Below are 21846 nucleotides of genomic sequence, written 5' to 3'. Positions count from 1 at the left end.
GCCACAGGCAATTTTGAAAGTTCGTAATTGCTAGAGTAAACAAGTGGTGGTGACTGCGGTTTGTGAGTGTAAAGGGCTGACTGTGGAGTTAATGGACTCCAGTAATGATCACAATCCGTCTGTTGGCACTTAGATTGTGGACCCAGAAGCTGGAATATCTCTGTGCAGGGTGAGAGTGCAATCGTCATATTCTGGTGACAGCAGTGGGATCTAACTGCTGCTGTCAGTGTTCACTTGAATTAACCATTCCCGCTAGGAAAAGTATTTTCATTCATTTCCCATTCACATGATTCAAAGTGAACACTGTCTCATAATATTTAGTGATATTTACTTTACTTTGTAATTTAACCCCGGTGTTTTTGGTGGAGTAGATTACCTAGGTTGTAGACTGCAAAAAGTATTTCTTGTTATCTAAATAGGATTGTTAGATGTCTTCTTTTTAAATGTCCAGCCAGCCGAAAACCAGTATCTTGCTATGGGCCTTTGAATATCTTTCTGTGGTTGTTATGTCTCAGCATGAGTTCAGAGTAGGAAGAAGAAATTTGATGAAAAGCTGTCCTTAGCCCCAAAAATGTGCAAACTAAAATAAGAATCTGAAGCTTGCCAAATGCATATTTTTGCTTATTGTTTTTTTTTATTTCTAATTGGCTCTGGCATGTGTACAAGGCATTACTTCTCCTATGAAACACAGGAGTGTGGTTCATCTGACTTCATCAGGCTCAGGTCCACTGTTGGCTGAAGTCACCCAGATGCCTGGACTGGCAGTTAGCTCATCCTTTCAGCGAGCCGCTGAGAGCCAGAGCCACCTGCTCTCGCCCCCTCCACAGCCCAGCGATCCAGTGATCGCTGGAAGGGCAGATCACAGAGCGGTGACTAACCGCTCACTGAAGACTGAAAACTGAGCATTCAGCAGTCTTTGATCACTTAGTTTTCAGTCTTTGAAGCAGTGGGGTCAAATGCAGCTTTGGAGCAATGCTGCATCCATCTAGGTGAGTATACACATACAGTATATATTTTTTTAGAACCTGTAACCTGGGGGATAGGTAGCAGGTACAAAGCTCCCTGGAATGAGCAGTCTTTCAGGCACAGATACCAAATCCAGTGAGGTAGTGACAAACAGTGCGGTGTTTATTGGTGAAATATACAAGTGTATGTACAGGTGCTGTACAGTGTTTCAGAAAAACAAACAGAAAAAAAAATAGCCAATCAAAAAACCTAGCCGTGTCTTGGCACTAACTACACAATATATACAGGCCCTAACTACCAGGCTGAGCAAGCCTACAGCTTGTCAGCTTCCACAGATACAGCTTAACAGCTTTTTACCAACCTTTTGCTCTCACAGACCAGTGTTGTCTGTGTTTCCCAGGCAGAGAGCGAAGGCTGTCTGTCACAGGTGAGTTTAAATTGGCCTGGGGGAAAGGACCAAGATCCGAACTGGAACGTGGATCAGAGATCCCTAAACGCGTATGAGCGGAGCCTGGGAGACATATAAACCCCGAACAGTTCCTGGCTCTCTCTGGGACGCCCTGCTACAAATCCCATACCTCTCTTTAAAACTATTCCTTTAGAAAAATGTTCAATGACACCCAACACACACACATAAAGGATTTATTGTCTTTAATTGTAAGGCAAATTCAAGCAGCGCAATATGCAAACTTCCAAAGCAAAACTAAAATTTTAAACATTTTTAAAAAATAATGTAAAATAATTGTCACAGATCAGTTTAAAAATGCTTGTGAGATTTAATAATTACTCGCTTAAAGCAGAAGTAAACTGCCTCTGTAAACGTAAAATTTGTGGCCCCAGGAGCTTTTTTGCCATAATGTGCAAGTATTCACAGCAAATTTGCAAACTATGACACACTTGCCTAGAAAAGCAATCCCTTCCACAGTCCTCCCCATGGCCAGTACTTCCATCTTCACCTGGTTGTCTTCCTGGTTTGGGGTCTTTGGTCATGGTGATTGACAGGGCCAGAATGAGATAACACCTGTTCATGTGCTGAGGATTTACTTTGTCTTAGAATAGAATCGTGCTGAGACGGTAAACTGAGCTGCACATGCACGGTTCAGTGTACACTCAGAAATAAAATTTCCCAGACAGGTAAGGAGAAGGATTTATGACCGAAGAGACATTCATAGTCTATTCTGACATAAAAAGCCTACCTGTCAGTGTTTTTTTTTAATACAGGGGTATATTTCTGCTTTAAAGCTGACCTATATTAACAAATGCATTTTTAGTGTTTCAATAAACACTGGGCAAATGGTAATATTATATGGATTAATATGTTAAAAAAAACATACCTGTTAATTTTGTTGCCCAAAGGATTACAGTAACTTCTTTCTTATTTGCATACGAGCAAAAATTGCTGTATCGAATTGTCTTGATACTGTATTTGATACTAGTAATTCACAATACAAAAATATTATAAAAAAGCACAACTGTTCTAAAGATTGAAACACCCTCTAGTTTTGGTTTTGATCATGTGGCCATGTGTTCAAGGCTGATGAATTCTTAAAAGGCGTCTGCCTATTTTAATGTAACTGCTTTTTAGGACCCCTTCATTCCTGCTCAGCAGGTTGTGTTACGCACATACATTAACGTGAATTGCATTAAGGCAGCACATTCATTTTGAACACACATAAAACTAGATATGCATCATTTTTTTAAAAACACAAATGGCTAAGCATCGTTGTGTGCCTGTGCATTAAGGTACACTGGCAAGGTGAACTGGGGTAACATTGAAAACGAATGGCACTGCAAATCACTTTACCGCAGATCATGTGTTACTGTGTATCGTGGTAATATGCGATAAAACATATTTTACCGCAACATATAGAAATTAAGCCAGCCTAAATGTATTTGGTGGAGTGGGTGCAGGGACCATTTTCACGATAAACTATAAATTAGATATTATTTTTCTAATTCTTATTAGAGCATTTACAGTTAATTTGCAACCAACTCTCTGATTAAAAAAAGCAAATACTAATAACCTTTTTATTATTCTACGAAACAGGTCAGATCAGCAAACACTTTCACTTGTTGCACAAAAGAAAAGCTACAAACGGTAATACATTCATGTTTTGTTTATGACCTTTATTAGAATCCATATAATAGAGTGATTTATTTGCTTTCTAATCAGTCACGAAAACATATAAATACTTATCCTAAAATTTGTATGGTTTTATTGTCCAATGACGCACAGTACTGACTACTGTGTGCTAGTTTCCTATGTATGCCATAGAAAAGAAAAAAAACTAAAATAAAAGTGTTTCATTAATCATGAAAGTCCAGGGTGTATCTAAAATTGTGTTAAATGGTTAATTTCCTTAGCCATTAAAAAGTATGGGCAGATAAGGAGCAGCTAAATACCTGCTTGCACAGGTTTGAACAGTTGGGTCAGCTCTTGCCTTCTCTTGGGGCATACTGCATGAAAAACAGCACATATGTTTCATCCTTGGTTAATCACTCTGGGTGTCACCCAGTTCATCATCACTAATGAGAGGGCTGCAAGATTTCACACAACAGAGAGGCATGTGTTTTATATACTCTTACTAGGTGACAGTCCACTTTTTTTAGTATCATTTTGCTTATTTTATATAAAAAGTATTGTCGTATATTATAGCAGTTTAGAAGTATCTCTGTCATGGCTTACATCCTTAAATCTCTAACACACAAATGCCCTTTTTTTACTTTCCTGATCCCTGAAGCACTATAATCATTCTCTTTGCCCATATGACATCATAATTACATAGTTGGTAAGGTTGAATAATGGCATCAGTCCATCCAGTTCAACCTGTGTGTTTGTATGTGTTTGTCACAACCATTTCCCATATCCCTGCATATTGCATTCACTAAGATGCCCATCTAAAAGATTTTAGCAAATATCAACAGTCACCACTGACACCACAAACTATGGAAGGGAGTTCACAATCCTTACTGCTCTAACAGTATAGACCCTTTTATGCAGTTTGTGATAAATCGCTTCTCATCCAACCTGATTGAGAGTTCTCTTAAGCGACCTGAGACCGAAAAGTTTTTTTCCCTATGCTAGAATCACCATTTAGATATTTGTATATTGCAATCATATCTCCTCCGAAGCATTTCCTATCTAGGGAAAATACATTTAATGATTGTAAAGGCTCCTCATAACTGAGGTCCTCCAGCCCCCTTATTAGCTTTGTTGCCCTACTCTAGACTCTCTCCAGTTCCAGCACATCATTCTGAATACTGGTGACCAGACCTTGACAGCATACTCAAGATGTTCTGAACCAGAGTTTTGTACAGCTAGTCTTGTCTCTTGGGTACAGTATTTACCCTTTTTAATGCATGCTAATAGTCTTCTAGTTTTGCTTGCTGCCACATGGCATTGTGTGCTATTGCTGAGCCTGTGATCTACTAGGACCCCCAGATCCTTTTCCATTCTTGATTTACCCAGAGGTTATCTCCCTAGAGAGCAACTTGCTTTCAAAATTATAGCCCCTAAATGCATTAGTTTACATTTTTCGATACTAAACCTCTTTTGCCATGTAGTTGTCTACACCTTATTTTATCAAGGTCTTCTTGTGAAATTTCTATATCCTGCTGGGAAGTTATTACCCTGCTTAGCTTTGTATTGTCAACGAACACTGTGCTTCAACTATTTATCTCTATATCGTTTATGAACAAATTAAACAGAATTGGTCCCCAGGTCAGTGCCTTGGAGTACACCGCTTGCAACTCCATAACATTCAAAAGATACACTATTTATCACCACCCTCTGGACACCCTTCTGCAACCAGTTTTCTATTCAGGTACATACACTATTGTCAATGGAAGCAGACCTCAGTTTGGGGAACTGTATTAAATGCTTTGGCAAAATCCTCTATATCCAAAAGCATTCCTCTATCCAGATTGCAGCTTACTTCCTTATAGAATGTTAGGAAGTAGGTCTGGCAAGAGCAATCCTTCATGATACCCTTTTCATTAGTAAAATCTTGTCTATGGTCCCCTTCAATAGTTTACATACTATTGATGTTAGCCTGACTGGTCTATAGTTTCCAGGTATTTATCTTATCACTTTTTGAATATTGGTACCACGTTAGCTTTTCATCAATCAGCTGGTACCATTTCAGTTTCTAAGCTGTCTTGGCTATAACATGGCTAAGTTCTTTAAAGACTCTTAAATGGAGATGTAAAATTTACAGAAAAAATGGAAATTTTGGAGAAATTTAAATAAAAATATCAGTGTGGAATAGTTTTACAAATTGAAAGTAATTTTGTTACACTGGGAATGTGAAATGCAGTCTACATAAAAGTATTCTGCTTGAAATAAAAAATAAAAGTACAGCTTTTTCAGTAAATGAACTAAACTTGCTTTTTAAAATTGTATTTTTATTACAAATGGAATAACAAGGACTGTATATGTTAAGGACATTTCAACTATACATGAGAACAGGTAACCACCCCCTTCCCCTCGTAATATTTTAAAAGCTTCCTGCCAACATGCATTTCTAGTTACTGGCAATGCTGATCTCGAAGCATATATTGATCTTGCAAGAGCTTGATGTTCTCCTGATTTTCAGGTGTAATTTTAGCTCTAAATGAAAGAATTGGGGTTTATTTACTAAAATTGGAGGGTGCGAAGTCTGGAGCAGCTCTGCATAGAAACCAATCTGTTTCCAGGTTTTATTGTCAAATCTTATCATAACAAGCTGAAGTTAGAAGCTGATTGGCTACCGTGCACAACTGCACCAGATTTTGCAACTCTCCAGTGTTAGTAAATCAACCTCATTGTGTATTTTTGTGAGGCAGTGGTTTGTAAAACTACCTTCCTTGAAGATGCTCCTGGTGAAGAAACACTTTGTGATGATACAGAAGCAGCAGAAAGAGTGATCCTCGAATCAGAACTCAGGAGGGAAAAGCTACTTGCACTTTCATTATGGCCCTTATCATTTCATTCCATAAAGTACACTGAGCAAAATTATAAACGCAACAATTTTGTATTTGCCCCTATTTATCATGAGCTGAACGCAAAGATCTATGACTTTTTCTATGTACACAAAAGGCCTATTTCTCTCAAATATTGTTCAGAAATCTGTCTAAATCTGTGTTAATGAGCACTTCTCCTTTGCCAAGATAATCTATCCACCTCACAGGTGTGGCATATCAAGATGCTGATTAGACAGCATGATTATTGCATAGGTGTGCCTTAGACTGGCCACAATAAAAGGCCACTCTAAAATGCAGTTTTATCACAGAGCACAATGCCACAGATATTGCAAGTTTTGAGGGAGCATGCAATTGGCATGTTTACTGTAGGAATGTCCACCAGAGCTGTTGCCCTTGAATTGAATGTTCATTTCTCTACCATAAGCCGTCTCCAAAGGTGTTTCAGAGAATTTGGCAGTACATCCAACTGGCCTCACAACCACAGACCACGTGTAACCACACCAGTCCAGGACCTCCACATCCAGCATCTTCACCTCCAAGATCGTCTGAGACCAACCACCTGGACAGCTGCTACAACAATTGGTTTGCATAACTAAAGAATTTCTGCACAAACTATCAGAAACCATCTCAGGGAAGCTCATCTGCATGCTCGTTGTACTCATCGGGGTGTCATCCTGACTGCAGTTTGTCGTCATAACCGACTTGAGTGTGCAAATGCTCACATTCGATGGCGTCTGGCACTTTGGAGAGGTGTTCTCTTCACAGATGAATCCCGGTTTTCACTGTAAGGAGCAGATGGCAGACAGCGTGTATGGCATTGTGTGGGTGAGCGGTTTGCTGATGTCAATGTTGTGGATTGTGTGGCCCATGGTTGCAGTGGGGTTATGGTATGGGCAGGTGTATGCTATGGACAACGAACACAGGTGCATTTTATTGATGGCATTTTGAATGCACAGAGATACCGTGACAAGATCCTGTGGCCCATTGTTGTGCCATTCATCCACAACCATCTCCTCATGTAGCAGCATGATAATGCACGTTCCCATGTTGCAAGGATCTGTACACAATTCCTGGAAGCTGAAAACATCCCAGTTTTTGCATGACCACCATACTCACCGGTAGGGATGAGCTTCGAGTTCGAGTCGAACCCATGTTCGACTTGAACATCGCCTGTTCGAACGTTCGTCGAATTGCGAACGATATGGGTCGTTCGCGCCAAATTCGAGTGGCGTGTCACGGCCCATAATTCACTGCGGCATCGCAGTGCATTGCTGGCTGATGATTGGCCAAGCATGAACTATGACCCGCATGCTTGGCCAATCACAAAGCCGTGTGTACAGAGGGCCGTAATTGGCCAAAGCCAGAGTGGCTTTGTCCAATTATGGCACAGGGGGTTTAGTACACGCCCCACACTATATAAGGCCGCCTGCGCGGTGGCCTTGTGTAGTGTTTTGTGGCGGCAGAGCGAGATAGATAGACAGAGAGACAGTGTCATTTGATTTAAGTTAGATAGAGTAGGCCGAGTCAGTTAGCTGCACTTACAGTGTATTGCGTATATATATATATATATATATATATATATATATATATATATATATATATATATATATATATATGCATCCCTGGTGTTGTGTGTGTATATATATATATATATATATATATATATATATATATACACACACACACTGTGTTCAGTTTAGCTAGATCTGTTCTTGTTATTCTCTTCCTAATATACTGACAGGCAGGCGTTTTTACAGTATTTACAGTTAGTGTACTGTGTACCCTGCACAGTTGCACCTACAGTATAACTACCTGAAGACAAGTACTTGTGTTCTTCTTCTGATCCTATTAATAACACAGGCAGGCTCTTGAAGTATTTACAGTTAGTGTACTGTGTACCCTGCACAGTTGCACCTACAGTATAGCTACCTGAAGACAAGTGTTTGTGTTCTTCTTCTGATCCTATTAATAGCACAGCCAGGCTCTTGAAGTATTTATAGTTAGTGTACTGTGTACCCTGCACAGTTGCACCTACAGTATAGCTACCTGAAGACAAGTGCTTGTGTTCTTCTTCTGATCCTATTAATAGCACAGGCAGGCTTTTGAAGTATTTACAGTTAGTGTACTGTGTACCCTGCACAGTTGCACCTATAGCTACCTGAAGACAAGTGCTTGTGTGCTTCTTCTGATCCTATTAATAGCACAGGCAGGCTCTTGAAGTATTTACAGTTAGTGTACTGTGTACCCTGCACAGTTGCACCTATAGCTACCTGAAGATAAGTGTTTGTGTTATTCTTCTGATCCTATTAATAGCACAGGCAGGCTCTTGAAGTGTTTACAGTTAGTGTACTGTGTACCCAGCACAGTTGCACCTATAGCTACCTGAAGACAAGTGCAGCACACTGACTGCATCACACCGCAGAGCTCCGCATGTGCAGGGCGCTGCTGTCTCTGCGCGTTATTCCAAAAGTTCTTTGGTGTGGGCCTTTTTTGAGACGAGTGCATCAGATCCCACTGCTGCTATTTGAAACATATGTCTCAAGCGTATCTCGCATGGCCAAAACATCAACCGCTTGGGCACCACATGATTGACCAGACATATGTTGACCTGCCATGCAGTTAGTTGGCAAGCGTACCTAAAAGACCCACACCAAAGAACAAAGAGGACCTCTCCTTGCTCCTCATCAGCTGGGATCTCCTACCCCACTATACATTCAGTACTCTCCGAGACCTCCACTGAGAGGAATGAAGGTGTAGAATTAGGTGTGTCACAGCCAAGTACTTGCGGGCAATCTGCTATCAGTACACCGACATCAGATTGTACCAGGCAAATTTCCCTGCCCCAGCTGCTGCACCACCGAAAGAAGTTCGCTCCCAGCCATCCACATGCCCAGCGGTTGAATGCTAGCTTGGTTAAATTGCTAGCACTTCAACTACTGCCTTTTCAGTTGGTAGACTCTGCCCCCTTCCGTGAGTTTGTGGAATGTGCGGTTTCTCAGTGGCAGGTTCCCAAACTCCACTTTTTGTCATGCAAGGAGATTCCAGCTCCCTACCGGCATGTGGAAGGCAATGTCTTGGCCTCGCTGGACAGGGCGGTCAGCGGTAAGGTGCATATTACCGCTGACTCATGGTCCAGCAGGCATGGACAGGGATGTTACCTAGCTTTCACGGCACAATGGGTGACTCTTCTGGCAGCTGGGAAGGATGCAGGACAAGGTGCAGTAGTGTTGGAAGTTGTTCCGCCACCACGCCTCCAAAATGCTACTACTGGTGATTCTGACACACCTCTCTCCTCCACCGCCTCCTCTTCTTCTTCCTCCATGGCCTCTTCCTGTGCTTTGTCCTCGGAACCAGCGGTGCTCCGTAGGCGTTCAAGGGGCTACGCATGTACGTTGGCCAAAAGATGCCATGCGTGCTTGAGCTGGTGTGCTTGGGGGACAGGAGCCACACTGGGGCAGAGATTCTGTCAACTCTGCAGGGGCAGGCTCAGAGGTGGTTGACGCCACGCCAGCTTCAGCCAGGAATGGTGGTTTGCAACAATTGCGCCAACCTCCTCTCCGCCCTCCGACAGGGACAACTGACCCATGTGCCCTGTTTGACTCACGTCCTTAACTTGGTGGTGCAGCAGTTTTTGGACAGGTACCCAGGCTTACAGGATGTCCTGAGGCACGAAAGTCTGTGTGCATTTCTGCCGATTATATAATGCCAGTGCTCAGCTGGCTGACCTCCAAAAGGAATTTAACCTGCCCAAGAACCGCCTAATCTATGACATGCCCACCAGGTGGAACTCAATGTTGGCCATGCTGCAGCGGCTGCACATGCAGCAGAGGGCCATCAGTGAGTACCTGTGCGACTATAGCACCAGGACAGGGTCAGAGGAGCTTGTTTTTTTTTCCCCGCGCCAGTGGGCCATGATCACGGATGCATGCACTGTCCTGTCACCATTTGAGGAGCCCACGAGGATGGTGAGCAGTGACAGTGCATGCATCAGTGACACTGTCCCCCTTGTCCACCTGTTGGAGCACACGCTGCGTGGAATAATGGACAGGGCACTTGAGGCAGAACAGAGGCAGGAAGAGGACTTCCTTACCTCTCAAGGCCCCCTTTATCCAGACAGTGATCCTGCGTGACCGCCAATCACACAGGAAGAGGAGGAGGGGGAGGAGGAGGAGGATTGTGTCAGCATGGAGGTGGAGCCTGGCACTCAGCATCAGCAGCAGTCTTCAAGGGATCATTTACAGTCCCAAGAAACCCATGGACTTGTACGTGGCTGGGAGGACGTGGCTGTGGATCATGTCGTCCTTAGTGACCCAGAGGACTCCGGACTGAATGCCTCAGCAAACCTACGCTGCATGGCCTCCCTGATCCTGCAAAGCCTGCGGAAGGATCCTCATATTCGTGGTATCAAGGAGAGGGATCGTTACTGGCTGGCAACCCTCCTTGATCCACGTTACAAGGGTAAGGTTGCGGACCTTATCTTGCCGTCGCAGAGGGAGCAGAGGATGAAACATCTTCGGCAGGCCTTGCAGAAAGGTCTGTGCAATGCGTTCCCAGAGACTGGGAGGTTACAAACTCCTGTTCCTGGACAATGTGTTGCTGAGGCTTCGGTCAGTCAAAGAAGGAGCGGTAGAGAAGGTGGCCGTCTGACCGATGCGTTCAGAAAATTTTTTAGTCCGCAGCCCCAAGGTATGATCGGTTCCAGCAATCATCCTCAGCGTCTATTTTACATAATGCAGGAATACCTAGGGGCAAGTTCTGACTTGGACACCTTTCCCACAGAAAATCCTCTGGGTTACTGGTTCTTGAGGATGGATCACTGGCCAGAGCTTGCTCAGTATGCAATTGAGCTACTGGCCTGTCCTGCATCCAGCGTTCTTTCGGAACGCACATTCAGTGCTGCTGGAGGCTTTGTGACCGATCACAGGGTGCGCCTGTCCACCGACTCGGTCGATCGACTGACCTTCATAAAAATTAATCAGTCTTGGATCACCACCAGCTACCAAGCACCTGATGCTGATGTAATATTTTTTTTGAAATGTCAGATCCCTTCAAGGCTGCCTATGCTGATGCTGAGTGACTATCCTGTTATGCTGAGTGACTATCCTCTTCCTCCTCAATGATCATGCTGATAGCTTGTAAGAATATTTTTGGTTCTGGGCGCCGCCACCAGTGGCTAAGGCCCAATTTTTCAGCCCCTGTTTAACAGGGGCGTGTAATTACAATTTTTGATGCAATATTTTGCAAGGAGGGTTCGTTGCTGCGCTCAACTAGAGTATTTGTGAGGGGTTGCAGTGTTGTGGCACCAGCACCAGTGCCTAAGGCCCAATTTTTCAGCCCCTGTTTAACAGGAGCGTGTAATTACAATTTTTGATGCAATACTTTGCAGCAGGACTCGTTCCTGCACTCCAACTAGAGTATCTGTGAGGGGTTGCTGAGGGGTAGATCTCTCCTCTGCCCTCAAAGCATCTGACCACACCAAGATCGGTGTAATAAAATGCTTTCCCAATTTCCCAATGGCACTGTTTACATCCGGCGAAATCTAAGTCATGAAATGCTTGTAGCTTCCATTTTCGTAGGCCATAGAGATGATTGGAGCTGTTCTAGTCTCTGATCAGCTCTATGGTCAGCTGGCTGAATCACCGGCATTCTCAGGTTCCCTGTTGGGACAGGAGAGCCAGAGAAAACCATAGAAGATGGTGGGGGGGACATTCCCTCCCACTGCTTGTAAAAGCAGTCTAGAGGCTAATTAGCTACTAGGATTGCTTTTACATGAAAGCCAACCACTGGCTGAAAAAAATGATACCAAGATGATACCTAAACCCGCAGGCATCATTCTGGTATAACCACTCAAAGTCCAGTAACATACCAGTATGTTTCTGGTCCTTGTTGGGCATATATTGTAATCTTTTTTTTCATGCAGCCTGTGGGCTGAACAAAAAAAAGAGATTGATCGGTGGGTATGCCCACCATTAGAATACCTCCCTTCATCCACCCTTCTAATGATGGGCATACATGCACCATTTTGTTTTTAACTGTGGTGGTGAAATCACCTCCTACAGCACTGGAGTCACAGCTTTTTGTATCGTGGGAGCAAACGCTGTTGCTGTCAAGATAAATAAATCAGTGCTGCAGCTGAATGGCCTAAAAAATATATGTCGAAGCATGGGGGCATCCACCCCAAAAGTTAGGAGCAAATCGCTCCTCCACCCCTGCTGCCCCCATGCTTACGCATATATGCTCTTTTTTTTAACTGTGGTGGTGAAATCACCTCCTACAGCGCTTGAGTCACGGCTTTATGTATCAAACATTTTTTAACGCAATCTGTGCCTAAAATATATACATGCGGAAGCATGGGGGCTTCCGCCCCAAAAGTTAGGAGCAAATCGCTCCTCCACACCTGCTGCCCCCATGCTTTGGCATATATGCTCTTTTTTTTAACGGTATTGGTGAAATCACCTCCTACAGCGCTTGAGTCACGGCTTTATGTATCATGGGAGCAAATGCTGTTGCAAGATAAATAAATCCGCGCTGCTGCTGAATGGCGTACCTGAAAACAAAAAAATGAATAACAATAAAACACAGTAAATGGTAAAGTATAAAAAATTTACATACCTGAAAAGCAAACATGATAAAACATAATAACAATAAAACATTGCAGAATAGAATGCAGTAAAAAAAGAGCAGAACAAGAGAAGAGAGAGAGAGAATAGAGAGAGAGAACAATAAAATGACAACTATTTTTTATTTTATATATATTTTTGTGTTTTTTTTTTTCTTTTTACACTTTTATTTGTAACTGTAACTGTAACGGTTCGGTTCCAGGTTCGGGTCTCTCAAAATGCAATGGCATCTTGGGAGACCCTGTGAATGTGTGTCCTAGTCTGTGCAGTGCTGTACCCTATGCTAAAACTCCACTAGTGTATGGTAGCGTTCAAAACATTCACCAATGCAAAGACTAGAATTGTCAGGACAGGAGGGACAATAATAGCGGGTGTCACGCCTATATCTGCGCTTGCTACAGACACAATATCTTCTTTGGGGGGCTCGTTGGGTAGGGGTACTCGGAAGGACATACAGAAAATGCCTCTCATGCAGCCGCCTTATTGCATTTGGATTGGGAAGGTGAGGTGAAGCACCATCTAGAAACAGAAGGGCTCTGATAATCTCTTCCTGGAATTTAAGGAAGGATCCAGTCCGTCCTGAAGCTCTGTATAGCACATGAGTGTTCAGCAAAGCCAATTGAAATAAGTATACAGACACTTTTTTGTACCAGCGTCTGGCCTAATGGGCAACTAGGTACGGCGCCAACAACTGGTCGTTGAGGTTCACCCCTCCCATATTTTGGTTATATTCGTGGACACAGAGGGGTTTGTCCACAGCACCAGTCGCCGTAGGAATTTGGACCGTCATGTCTGCATGAAGGGAGGACAGAACGAAAACATTCTTATTATCCCTCCACTTCACAGCAAGCAAGTTATTACACTTCAAGCAGGCTATCTCCCCCAGCCTAAGACAGGAATCTACAAGCCTCTGGGGTAAGCCCCAGCGATTAGATTGCACGGTGCCACATGCGCCAATCTGATGATCAAACAAGTGACTAAAAAGTGGCACACTCGTGTAATAATTGTCCACATACAAATGGTACCCCTTTCTGAATAAGTCCCACACAATCTTGCCAGCGCTCCCTATATAATCTGGGCAGTTTGGCGGCTCTACGTGACTATCTCTTCCCTCGTAAACCATAAAACTATATGTATAGCCTGTGGCCCTGTCAAAGAGCTTATACATCTTGACCCCGTATCTGGCACGCTTGCTGGGAAGGTACTGTTTGAATGACAAGAGACCAGAAAACTTAATCAGGGACTCATCAACGCAGACAACTTGATGGGGAGTAAACAAGTCTGCAAAACGTTTGTTGAAGTGGATTACGAATTTTGTAGAGCCGATCGTATCCAGGGTCTCCACGAGGAAGACAGAGTTCATTGTTGTTGAAGTGCATGAACTGCAAGATATGCTCGTATCGTGCCCTGGTCATGGAGGCAGAGAACATGGGCATATGGTAAATTGGGTAATTGGACCAATATTACCGCAACGTACTCATTTTAACTATGCCCATGTCGAGGGATAGGCCCAGAAAGGTCTTAAATGTGGAAATTGTAATCATTTTCCAATCTCTGGCAAGGGAGGACTGGGGATTAGTGGCGATGAATTGACCAACATACAAATTACTTTGGCCCACAATAGATCTATAGAGATCTTCCATGAAAAACACTGAATAAAAATCAAGTGACGTAAAATCAACTGTTTCCACCTGAATTCCAGGTTGGCCAGTGAATGGGGGAAGTACGAGTGCTGTAGAAGTGGTGGGCTCCCAATTAGGATTGGCAAATTCTGCAGGAAGGACATTATGGGCACGATGGGCCTGTCTTTGTCTACTTGGTGGCAGTGGGACACTATTGTGCTTGCCACCTCGCCAGCTTGAATTGCACTTATGGGGCTCGCCACGTCACCACGTGATACTGCAGTGCTGAATGTACGACCAGGGTGTACTAGGCCGCTGGTGCTTGCCAATTCACCAGAAGGATGAGCGGCACTGGTACTTCTCTGCTCCATACGAGAGCCCTGCGGTTCTTGCACCTCAACAAGAGCAGAAGAAGATCAGGGTCTGGTACGCCTGACCTTGGCAGGGACCACAACTCCGTCCTCAGAGCTATCTGTCATGGAGCCTCTGTGGTCTACAGGATCGTATTCTGAGCCTGAATCTGACAGATGAGTGACTTCTGTCATGCTCAGAAACGTGTAGGCCTCTTCACTACTGTACCTTCAATTTTACATTTTGGGCTCTAAATTTACTGGTACAGTAGTGAGACTCACAGGTAAAAAAGCTCTTAGGCTGTCAGCAACTGTATCAAACGCTACCAAAAAAACTATCAGCAATCTCAGGGATCAGGTCTGACTTTGCAAACGCTGCAGTTATGTGTTTAGTGTTTTGTAAGTGAAAGTGATCGATCGATACTGCACTTGGGTGGGCTGGGCAGAGGGGCAAAATGCAGGTGCTAGCAGGTATCTGGGCTGATCCTGCTAACACTGCATTTTTGGGAACCCTAAACTGCTGGGGACGCTAGTATAGATCTTGATCTGTTCAGACACTATACCACTAAGGGAGGCGTATGCTGTGTGCGTGGGTGTTAGCAGTTCTGGGACAAACCTGACACTGCCTGAGGCGACGCAGACCCTAACTGACCCTAAAACCTAAGTGATATCAGGGGGTTAAACCTTTATTGGGTTATAAACGGCAGGTGCTCTGACACTATAAAATACAAACTAACTAACCAGCATCACCCATAACACTTATACGGTGATCACTGGTGAAAGGGTTAACTAGGAGGCAATCAGGGGGTTAAAACCTTTATTAGGTAGTATAAGGGGGTACCTGATGCTATAAAAAGCTGACGGTGAACCTAAGTAACTAACTGGCTACATAGCGTCACCCATGACACTTCTACGGTGATCACTGGTGACAGGGGGTGAAAGGGTTAACTAGGGGGCAATCAGGGGGTTAAAACCTTTATTAGGTAGTATATGGGGGTACCTGACACTATAAAAAGCTGATGGTGAACCTAAATAACTAACAGGCTAACTAGCGTCATCCGTGACACCGATATGGCGATCAGAAAAATTATCGATTAGTGACACTGGTGACAGGTGGTGAAAGGGTTAACTGGGGGGTGATCAAGGGGTTAAACCTTTATTAGGGGGGCTTAGGGGGGTACCCTAGACCTAAAGGAGCCTACCACTAATTGCTCTAACACTTATAACAGTCACAAAATGACACCAATGCAGTGATCAGTAAAAAAATGAAAACTGCTATTGGTATCACTGGTGCAGGGGGGATGATCGGGGGTGATTTGTGTGCCTATGTGTGCTGGTGTTAGTGTGCTTTTGGTGCAAACTCACATTGATGTCGTCTCTCCTCGGGAGCCAGAACGAAAAGGCTCCACGAGGAGAGATGACATCACTTCCTCTGCTTCTGTTTACAGTTTCAGAAACAGGGGAAGCTTCCCATTCGTCAGGAGCGATCGTTAGGGAGAGGCCATGAATCAGTGGCCTCACCCTCAGGACGGATTGCTCCTGCAACGATGCTGACCGCCTCGGGCCCTGCGGGAGGGGAGTAACGTACCCATACGTTACTCTGCTTGCCCGTGCTATTCTGCTGACGTATATCGTCGTGAGGCAGTCGGCAAGTGGTTAAAAAACAAGGAAAAAAAACTTTTTTTTTTCCAATTTTTCAGATTCTTTCCTAAGCCTTCCTATCTCTACTCTCGACCGTAAGCCACCTCGCCCTAGTAATTTATTTGCATTAAGTTTTTCAAGTACTTATTTGAACACTGACTTCTGTTAGTACAAGGGTACATTTTGTGTTGTGTTACTAACTATAAAGTCTTTATTATCCCTTTCCCTTTCCTTTGTAAAAACTGGGGATAAGAATGTATTTAATACAGTTGCCTTCTCCTTGTCACTTGGAACCAACTTCCCCAGATTATCCTTTATGGCAGGGGTCTCCAAACTTTTCACTACGAGGACCAGATAGTAGATTTTACAAATATTCATTGGCATAAAAAGTCTGTTATTTATAAACGAATGAGTAAAGCTTTTTTGGAAAGCAAAGCATAGATTGCATAGATTGAAACTTTTCCGAATACTGTGTTCCTGTGGATTTGAAATAACTTTGTGTTTGGTCTCATAGTGCTGACACAAATTCCTTCAAAACTGAAACCGTTTTGTTGCATATGAGACACAAGGCTTTATCCCCTGCTTGTACATAAAAGTACTTTATGCTCCATTGTTCATTAAACAGGCTGCATTCACTGTCCACTTTTCTTCTTTCCTTCCATAACTGAAGGAGATATCTGAACAAGGGAAGATTTGAGAGTTTACCTTTACATCCAAATCCAGATCAGAGTCCTCCTTACATGTCAGCCTCCGTCAGAGTTCACCCTCACATCAGAGTCCCCCTTACAGCAGAGTCCCCATCAGATTCCTGGCTTATGTCCATGCACCCATCAGTATTGCCTCTTACACCAGAGTCACCATCAGAGTCCTTCCTCATGTCAGAGCCCAATCATAGTCCCCCCTTATGTCAGTGTTCCCATCAGAACCTTTCCGAAGTCTGTGTCCCCATCAGAGTATTCCATACATCTGTGTCCCCATCAGAGACTTCTCCTACATCTGTCACCCCATCAGAACATCTCTGCACATCTGTGTTCCCTCCAGAGCCTTTCCACACATCTGTGTCCCCATCAGAGTCTCCTTGCTCATCAGTGTCCCCATTAGAGCCTCCCTGCATATCTATGTCCCCATCAGAGCCTCCCCCATTTCTGTGTCCTCAAAATACAAAGAATATAACAGAATATGTAAAAAGGAAATCAAGGCCACAAAAATGCAAAACAAACAACAGCTTGCAAAAGAGAGCAGGACAAACTCCAAAATAATCTGGAGTGGGTAACTGGGGAAAAAAAGAGGGCAAATATATTAATATCTTTTTCAGCTCTGTGTATACAAAGGATTATGGGGAAGCTCAAATCCATAATGAGTATTATATTGACATAGCCCCAAATGAACCACTATGGCTCGAAATTGATATGGTTCAGAAATGGTTCAGAATAGAGGTAACTAAAGCCCCTGGGCCACATGCAATGCACCCATGTGTCCTAAAAGAACTGAACTCTGTCAATGCTTCTAATTTTTAGGGACTCTTTAATGACTGGAATAGCACCACTGGATTGGCATAAGGTGCCTATATTTTAAAAAGGCACGAGTCTTTAACTAATAACTACAAACCAGTTAGTGTAACCTCTATAGTTGGGAATATACTGGAGAGTTTAACCGCTTGCCGACCAGCCGCAGCAGTTGTATGACAGCAGAATGGCACAGGCAGGAGAATCGCCGTTATGTTATGTCGGTTCCTAAGGCGGCCACTAGGGGTGCGTGCGTCCGCTGCTCGTCCCCGCAGCCAATGCGACCGCCGGGCTCCCGCAATTGCTCGTAACATGGCGAGAACTGGGATCTCTGTGTGTAAACATCACATTATCATTCCAATGTCACCGGCAACAGTTCCACCCAGTGACAGAAGAGAGAAGTGAAGCAAACCCTGATTTAGGGAAAAAATTGTGGATCTTCTAACAATTAGCCAGGACACTTACTACCTGGTAGAGTAAATTTGTGAGCAACCCTGCCTAAAGGAAGACCGGGTGAACATGAAAACCCTGTCGGCACGCTGCTGGAGGGCTTCGTTCTAAGGCTGCGGTTTACTACTGTTTTAACTGAACAAGTTGAAGTTAGATGCTGATTGGTTACTATGCACAGCTGCCCCAGATTCTGCGTGCACCTGTTTTAGTAAATCTCCCCAGAGTGTTCATACTCACAAAGCCAATAAAGCATTCATTTTGTGTAGAGTGAAACATACATGGTTGATCCTGCCTTCAGCTGTCCCTCCCATCTTCTCTGTGTTCCCACAGTCTGAGAATATGTAGACCAGCTGGTGTCCACTATGGAGTATGCTCCAATCTCAGTTCCCTTCCAAGCTCTTCATTTCCTCCTTTTTCTTATCTGTGCAGCCTACATGACTACAGAGTCACATGTGTGGGCATATACACAGTGGTAAATGACAGACGCAGTTCCGGCACCTCCAGCACTAAATTTATGTAATGGCAAGAGGTACTGTGTTGGAGGGCCTATTGATGCTGGCAGGAATGTATTTTTGTGTGGGGGTCTATTGTTGTTGGGGGAGGGTCAATTGTTGAAGTAGAGGTCTATTGTGGTGGGGGGTCAATTGATGAGGGAGGGGTCTATTGTTGCTGGCTGCTGGATGGTCTATTGATGCTGACTGCTGGGAAATCTGTTGTTGTTGCTGGGAGTTTATTGTTGCAGGGGTGGATCTATTGTTGCTGGGCTGGCTCTATCGTCGCTGGGTGGTATTTTGTAATGGGCGGCCCATTGTTGCCGGGGGGGGGTTATAATGTTGTGTGGGGGATCTATTGTTTTGGGGTAATCTGTTTTGCTGGGGTGGGTCTAGTGTTGCTGGGGGATCTATTGTTTCTGGGATGATCTATTGTTGCTGGGATGGGTCAAGTGTTGGGGTTATCTATTATTGCTGGGGGTATCTATTATTGCTGGGGGTATCTATTGTTGCTGGGGGTATCTATTATTGCTGGGGGATCTATTGTTGCTGGGGTTATCTGTTATTGCTGGGGTATCTATTGTTGGGGTATCTATTATTGCTGGGGGTCTATTGCTGCTAGGGGCATCTATTATTGCTGGGAGGATCTATTGTTACTGGCTGCAGAGGATCTAATTTACTGCTTTTCTTGTTATCATTAACAAATTCCATACAACCCGTGGTTGCAGGAAAAAAATGTGCACCGTCTATGGCCTGCCTAAGCAGCCTAGTACCATACATCCATTAGGGCCTCATGTACACTCAAAGCGTGTCGGGACCCCATGGGGCAAAGGGCCGTGCTATACCGCAGATGGACACCCGCGGCAAAAGCGCCCTGAGGCGATTCAGTTCGCATAGGTAGCGCTATACAAGTCACTCATTCATTCATTCGCTCACTCATTCACACTGGACTTTTTTGGATGTTTTTACACTGCTGTTTTGGCTTCAGATGTTTTTTTCTACAGTAAATAAACTCCCCATCATGTTATTCTATGTGTCCATGCATACATAGGCTGTTATCAGCAGTTTTTTGCCTGTAAAAAACCCCCAAAGCTAGTGGGTTCTGAGAGAAGTTTTTCAGCTGTAAAAACGCTCTAACGTCAAAAAATTTTATTGCTTTTTTTAACGTGTTTGATCCATTGAAAAAAATAAATAAATAGATAAAACTGCTAATAAACGCTAAGAAAAAAACGCTATTGCAAAAAATGTTAAAAAACTCACTGCAAAGCTACTGCCGTTTTTATAATGTTATTTTAACATTCAGTGTGCAAAAAGAAAAATCTTTACTTTAGGAAGGATTTATTAAAGTGTACCTTTCAACCTTTTAAAACATGTGAAATCTAATTTTGATGACTTTTAGGCCTCTTGCACACTGGACTTTAAAATAACGTTATAAAACCGCCAGTAGCTTTGCATTGAGTTTTTCAACAAGAACGTAAAAAACTGCTGGTGAGCCACGTTTTTGAGCATTTATCTGTGTTTTTTGACGTGTTTTAACTGAAAAGAGCTGGAAAAAAAATATAGGATAACATGATGGGGAGTTTATTGACTGTAGAAAAAAACATCTGAAGCCAAAAACAGCAGCTGTAAAAAAGTCCAGGTTGCATGAGGCCTAGAGTGAACAATTTTAAGGGCTGACGGGTTCACTTTCAACACACATGCATATGCAATAGGGTTGATTTACTGAAAGAGTAGAAGCTGTTCACTTAGAAAGTACATGTTCACTTTATGTTTGTCAGGGTATGAGTATTAAGATGTGTTTACATTAAATATTCATGTGCTAGATAAAAATAATTTTTTTAATTTTATTTTTATTTCCCAATGCACATGATTGAGCATTTAAACAGAATTAACCACTTAAGCCCCGGACCATTTGGCTGGCAAAAGAGCAATTTTTGCGATTCGGCACTGTGTCGCTTTAACTGACAATTGTGCGGTCGTGCGATGTGGCTCCCAAACAAAATTGACGTCCTTTTTTCCCCACATATAGAGCTTTCTTCTGGTGGTATTTGATCACCTCTGCGTTTTTTATTTTTTGCGCTATAAACAAAAAAATAGCGACAATTAAAAAAAAAAAGCATTATTTTTTCATTTTGCTATAATAAATATCCCGCAAAAATATATAAAAAAACATTTTTTTTCCTCAGTTTAGGCCAAATGTATTCTTCCACATATTTTTGGTAAAAAAAAAAAAATCACAATAAGCGTTTATTGATTGGTTTGCGCAAAAGTTATAGCGTCTACAAAATAGGGGATAGTTTTATGGTATTTTTATTAATATTTTTTTTTCTAGTAATGGCGGCAATCAGCGATTTTTATCGTGACTGCGACATTATGGCGGACACTTTTTGCTCTATTTTGGGACCATTCACATTTATACAGAGATCAGTGTGGTTAAAAATGCATTGATTACTGTGTAAATGTGACTGGCATTGAAGGGGTTAACCACTAGGGGGCAGTGAAGCAGTTAAGTGTGTCCTAGGGAGTGATTCTAACTGTGGGGGGGAGGGGCTACGCGTGACACGACACTGATCACCACTCCCGATTACAGTGTCCTGTCCCTAGGCGGAACGGGGAAATGCTTGTTTACATCAGCATTTCCCCGTTCTTATTCTCTGTGAGACGACCGTGGGTATCCCCGCGGACATTGAGTCTGTGGGACCCACGATCACACTCACGGAGCTTGCGGCAGGCGCGCGTGCCCGCAAACCGCTTCTTAAAGGGCAACATACAGGTACGTTAGTATGCCTGTATGTGCCCTTCTGCCGACGTATATCGGCATGAACCGGTCGGCAAACGGTTAAGCTTCCCTGTGTTCATTATACATTGATTTTGCAAAGTGATTATACAATTTGCTAGGTGATCAGCCTCTACATGTTTAGTAAATCAATCCCCAAATGAGTCTACATTCGATCCTATGGATAATTTTGGGGTGGAACTTGGACCCTCAAGCTATGTACCAGCAATAATTTGCTCAAATTCATTTGTGAATTCAGTCTTTATGTTTTTATTAGCTGCTGAATATTCTCATTTCTATTGTGACGAACCATACTCTGGTTCATGTCCTGCAATCATGTTACTTGTGTCACCCTCGCCCCCAACAACATATCAAATACAAATTTAAGGCCAATTCAGCACTTGCCTGGTGATACACCTCAATTTCAAGTCAACAAAGGTCTGATGATCACTTTTAGGGTCAG

At 43.3% G+C, this 21846-nt stretch overlaps 1 protein-coding gene across 8 annotated transcripts in view; it reads left to right on the top strand.

Annotated features, from left to right (window-relative positions):
- The window catches only part of ADGRG2 (adhesion G protein-coupled receptor G2), a 236904-nt gene that overhangs the window by 125402 nt on the left and 89656 nt on the right, over nucleotides 1-21846 (top strand). For 7 of the 8 annotated variants that reach the window (XM_073616458.1, XM_073616463.1, XM_073616465.1 and 4 more), the window contains exon 5: nucleotides 3014-3064. The exons of the other annotated variant lie outside the window; for it this stretch is intronic. In XM_073616458.1, the coding sequence (XP_073472559.1) occupies nucleotides 3014-3064 (51 nt within the window). The remainder of the gene's footprint in view (nucleotides 1-3013; nucleotides 3065-21846) is intronic. 8 annotated transcript variants of the gene reach the window in all.

This window comes from Aquarana catesbeiana, linkage group LG02, assembly GCF_042186555.1.
Source record: "Aquarana catesbeiana isolate 2022-GZ linkage group LG02, ASM4218655v1, whole genome shotgun sequence".
NCBI classification, from domain to species: Eukaryota; Metazoa; Chordata; class Amphibia; order Anura; family Ranidae; genus Aquarana; species Aquarana catesbeiana.
This window is presented reverse-complemented; position numbering and strand designations above follow the sequence as displayed.